This window comes from Alosa sapidissima, chromosome 12 (assembly GCF_018492685.1).
Source record: "Alosa sapidissima isolate fAloSap1 chromosome 12, fAloSap1.pri, whole genome shotgun sequence".
Taxonomy (NCBI): domain Eukaryota; kingdom Metazoa; phylum Chordata; class Actinopteri; order Clupeiformes; family Clupeidae; genus Alosa; species Alosa sapidissima.
Window position 1 is genome coordinate 29,473,721 of NC_055968.1, and position 5,000 is coordinate 29,478,720.

The window sequence follows — 5,000 nt, forward strand, 5'->3', positions numbered from 1 at the left end:
GTTAGTTAAAGGAAATATGTATCGTTCAAGGTCTTGGGTATTGTATATTGTTGAAAGCAGAGCTCAGTCTGTAGGTTGCAGGTCGGGCTGAGCGTGGCTCAGACTCCCCCAGGGTCCAAAGGCCTGATGGATGTCTGGCTGGGTTCAGTTTTGTTCAGTTGTATCGATGCCTGTGTGCGACACATGAGTCATTCTCTGCTGGAGCGTTAGGTCATGCAGGTATTGGCTTCAGTGCCTTAGTCATCACCATCTGGGCTTACACACACACACACACACACACACACACACACACACACACACACACACACACACACACACACACACACACACACAAGCATACCCACACAAGCAAGCATACTCACACATAAATGCACACATAAGCACACTACTATCAACAGATCACACCACCACTTGCATGATGGCAGTAGGGGAGCTTACGTCCACACACACTGACATGATCTTCACATACACCACCTTATCTGAAATGATTCATTATGAAAACATCTACCGATACGTGCCTTTAACTTATACTCCATGCCAAATGGATGCAAAACATGACCAGTGTTATATTCCTTTGATAGTTTGAATGCCAGTGTGTCTAGTTTGTGCTATAGTGATGGTTGCATGCTGAAGAGTGGGTGCGCACATCCAAAGTAAAGTTTTCTGCAGGTGCCAGACAATAGTATCAGACAGTAAAAAAAGTGTGGTCTGCACACTGCAACTTAATTATCCTCAGTCACCAAGAACATGATGGAGTCTTAATGCTTCTTCATCAGCTGCAGTAGCACACATGAGCGTGTGTGTGTGTGTGTGTGTGTGTGTGTGTGTGTGTGTGTGTGTGCTGCTGGTGTCACGACCTCTTCAAGGCTATTTTTACTGTCTGCTCACAGCAGAGAGGAGGTAGGAGAGAGAGAGGGAGAGAGAGAGAGGGAGAGGGAGAGAGAGAGAGGGAGAGAAGGAGAGGGAGAGAGGAAGAGGGAGAGAGGGAGAGGGAGAGGGAGAGAGAGAGGGAGAGAAGGAGAGAGAGAGAGAAAGAGAAAGAGAGAGAAGGAGAGAGGGAGAGAGAGAGAATGAGAGAGAGAGAGAAAGAGGGAGAGAGAGAGAGAGAGAGAGAGAGAAAAAGGGAGAGAAGGAGAGAGAGAGAGAGAGAGCAGGAGAGAGAGAGGAGAGAGAGAGAGAGAGAGAGAGAGAGAGAGAGAGAGAGAAGGAGAGAGAGAAAGAGGGAGAGAGAGAGAGAAGGAGAGAGATCTTCTTTGCTGACAAATTGCTATTCCTCTCTCTGTCTCATCAGCTTTTAGCACCCTTTGTCTTCACGGTCTCTTTGGGTTCTGTTCTGTTGGTTATGTCAGCTGTTCTACTCTTGCCAGTCTACAAATGTATTTTGAATCCAATCAAATTGAGAGATGGATACAGATAGAGAAAGAGAGTGATGAGATTGTGTTTCGTCTCGGGCTGATTCGGTCATCACTGACGTTAGTTAAAGCAATCAGGTCCTGATATGCACTGCGCTTATCTCTGAATATCTCATCGCAGCATTTCGTGTTTACCTCCTGTCATTAACATAGCTGCTCCAAGTGACCCGTTAAAGATTAAAGTTTGAGGAGTTTCTTAATGATGTATTCCTAAAATTAGTCTGCTAATGTGCTGTTGCAGAGTTGTTGACTTGTACACTTAATGACTTGTGTACTTGAAGATTATGTTGAAGATTAAAATGAAGTGCGTGCGTTCGTGCGAGTGTCCGTTAGTGTGTGAGTGGAGCAGAGCGTTAATGCCTTTTTTTGCTGAAGGACTGAGCGAGTAAATGGTCCTCTGGTCATCTCTACTTTGCCCACTGCACTGCCTGTCCTTGAGCTGAAGTTAACAGAAAGAAGTATGATGTGTATATATATATATATCTGTGTGTGTGTGTGTGTGTGTGTGTGGATGGATGCGTGGATGTGTGTGGGTGTGTGTTTGGTGAGCAACAGAGAGCAATGCCAATTTTGAGCGGTTTCCTTGGAGACAGCAACTCTTTTTCATGTTCTTCCAGCAAAGCGATGACTCATCAGGGTGTCCATATATCTCTCTCTCCCCTTCCTCTCTCTCCCTCCATCTATCTCTCTTTATCTCTCCTCTCCCCTCTCCCTCTATCTCATTTTCCTCCCCCCTCTCCTTCTCGGTCTCTCACTCCATCTCTTTCTCCATCTCTCTCTCTCCTCCAATGTTTTCCTCTCTCTGCCTCTCTCTATCTCTCTGTCTCTCTGTCTTTCTGTCTCTCTCTTCTTCTCTTGTTCTACACCCTCTCTCTCCATCGCTGTCCCCCCCCCCCCCCCCTCTCTCTCTCCCTCCTCCCCATCTCTGTCTCCAGCTAAAAAATAGAAATGTTCTCTATCAGGCTTGCCTGGTGAAATAGAAATAAATGATCTCTATAAAGCTAGCCTGGTGAAATAGAAATGTTATCTATCAGGCTAGCCTGGTGAAATAGAAATGTTCTCTATCGGGCTAGCCTGGTGAAATAGAAATGTTATCTATCAGGCTAGCCTGGTGAAATAGAAATTAATGTTCTCTATCAGGCTAGCCTGGTGAAATAGAAATGGATGTTCTCTATCAGGCTAGCCTGGTGAAATAGAAATTAATGTTCTCTATCAGGCTAGCCTGGTGAAATAGAAATTAATGTTCTCTATCAGGCTAGCCCGGTGAAATAGAAATGTTCTCTATAAAGCTAGCCTGGTTAAATAGAAATGAATGTTCTCTATCAGGCTAGCCTGGGGACATAGAAATTAATGTTCTCTATCAGGCTAGCCTGGTGAAATAATAATTAATGTTCTCTATCAGGATAGCCTGGTGAAAAAGAAATTAATGTTCTCTATCAGGCTAGCCTGGTGAAATAATAATTAATGTTCTCTATCAGGCTAGCCTGGTGAAATAGCCCGGCTCTATCCCTCCTGAGCTCTTCCATTCTTTCTCGCCCTCCTCTTCTGTCATTTGATGCAACCCTTTCATCTGTCTCTGCCTCTCTCTCTCTCTCTCTCTCTCTCACACCTTTTTCTTCTTCTCTCATATCTCCATCTCTCTCTCCCCCTCTCTCTGTTATTTATGTAATAGCTATGTTGTGTGTGTCTGTCTGTTTGTGTGTGCACATGGAGAATTCATTCTGTTTGATGCTGTCATCAGTTTGATGTTGAAACAGAGATAAGAGCCTTCTTTGAATACTGCCTGACATTTTCTTTGTGTGTGTGTTTGTGTCTGCACACATGTGCTTTTTGGTGAGTATAGCTCACACAGCCCACTGCAAACTGCTGCATTTTTTAAGTCTGGTTAAAAAAAAAGAAATAAAAGATGATAGAAGATAAAAGAAGCATTCTTAAGCAGAGACCAATGTAGAATTGCCCTCCTATCTTCCGAGGTAGAGCTGGTCTCACACACTTCCCAGGTCAGGCTGTTGCCGGGCAGAACAGGGCTTCACTGTGGTAAGGGAGGTTCCCAGTCAATCTCACCAAAAATTCCAGTGCAGCGTCTTCCTGGAAATGGATGGACTTTTACTGGTCAGAGATGACGTGGATGTGGGTTGAGGAGTGTGTGAATTTGTTAGGTCCCTGTGTTTGTGTCTGTGTGTGTGTGGTAGTGATTTAGTATTGCTCTATATAAAGGCATGGTGGTGGTGACCTTTACTCAATCTCTAAAACAGGAAGTGGTTTAAATAAATCAGTAACTGACTTAGTACATGAAAATGTTACTTTCTCCTATCCTTCCTTCTCTCTCTCTCCCCCTCAGGCTTCTCTCGGCTGACTGCTCAGTGAATGATTCCCAGTCTCTACTTACCTTCATAGAGACCACTAAGGTAGGACTCCACACACAGCCCTTGTACATCAGACATCTTGTCTTGATTAAAAAGCCATTAATATGTGCCAGCTCAAATAAATGTGTTTTTTTAAATTTCATTTTAATTTAAATTTAATTATTTGTTTAATACTGTGTTTATGTTTTATTTGATATTTAGTAGTAGGCTAATCAGCATTCCATAATTAATGTCATGTAGTTAGTCAGGGATCTAAAGCTTGCAGGGAAAAGACTGTAGAATTTCTGTGCTTAAATCGAGACGTGCCCAGCTGCTCCTGTGACATTTTTCATCCAAGAGGACATTTTGCAGATTTTTATCCTGAAACTGAACTAGGAAATTGAATGAGTACACATGTGGCCATTCCATGGCAGCATGGTGTTTTTTTTAATCCCCTGTCCCATTTCCTGCACATGGTGTTACGCGTCCTCTGTGATAGGAAAGGATGACGTCAGCCCTGCATACAGGAGGCTCACGTTAATCTTTCATGAGTGCTGACTAACACTGACATTTTCAAATATGCACACCGTTTTACTGGAAATTGGTGAGGTAGATGAAAGTGATTGTACTGGATTATGTGTGTGTGTGTGTGTGTGTGTGTGTGTGTGTGTGTGTGGGGGGGGGGTTGTGTGTGTTTTTATAGATTGCTGCTCTCGAGCCTCGCTTCACCGCTCAGGCCCTATGTGATTGTCTGTCACAGCAAGAATACAGGTATGTTAGATGCACACACACATACACACACACACACACACACACACACACACGGGTAGACACATGCAAGCCTAAACAACACTGGCCTTTATCATAACAATCTGTTAATTGTGAAAGTCTGTGAATTTCCATGGTAGTTCTACCAGAACGACCCAATAGGATTTAGTAGACAGACATGGAGCCGTCAGAAAGCAGCAACGTGTTGAATCAGACGCAACTCTTTAAAGACGAGCATGAGCCACCTATAAACGTCCTTCAGGATGTATCTCATCTTATTGGCTAGTGGTAAAGAATGGATGGTGTAAACCATGGGACTTCCTGGTAGAACTTTCACAGCGATCATTTCACAGCTGTCATTTCGTAGGTACGTAGCTTTCGCTATCATTTCCAGTTCCTCTTAATGGCCTTATCTGTAGTTGGCATTGTTCTCCATCATCTAGTAGGGGCAGCCGTGGCCTACTGGTTAGGGCTT

At 43.9% G+C, this 5,000-nt stretch overlaps 1 protein-coding gene across 5 annotated transcripts in view; it reads left to right on the forward strand.

The window, feature by feature from the left end:
* Positions 1 to 5,000, forward strand: part of swt1 (SWT1 RNA endoribonuclease homolog) — a 34,966-nt gene that overhangs the window by 19,466 nt on the left and 10,500 nt on the right. For all 5 annotated transcript variants that reach the window (XM_042058048.1, XM_042058050.1, XM_042058049.1 and 2 more), the window contains 2 exons: positions 3,754 to 3,820; positions 4,461 to 4,528. In XM_042058048.1, coding sequence (XP_041913982.1) covers positions 3,754 to 3,820; positions 4,461 to 4,528 — 135 coding nt within the window. The remainder of the gene's footprint in view (positions 1 to 3,753; positions 3,821 to 4,460; positions 4,529 to 5,000) is intronic.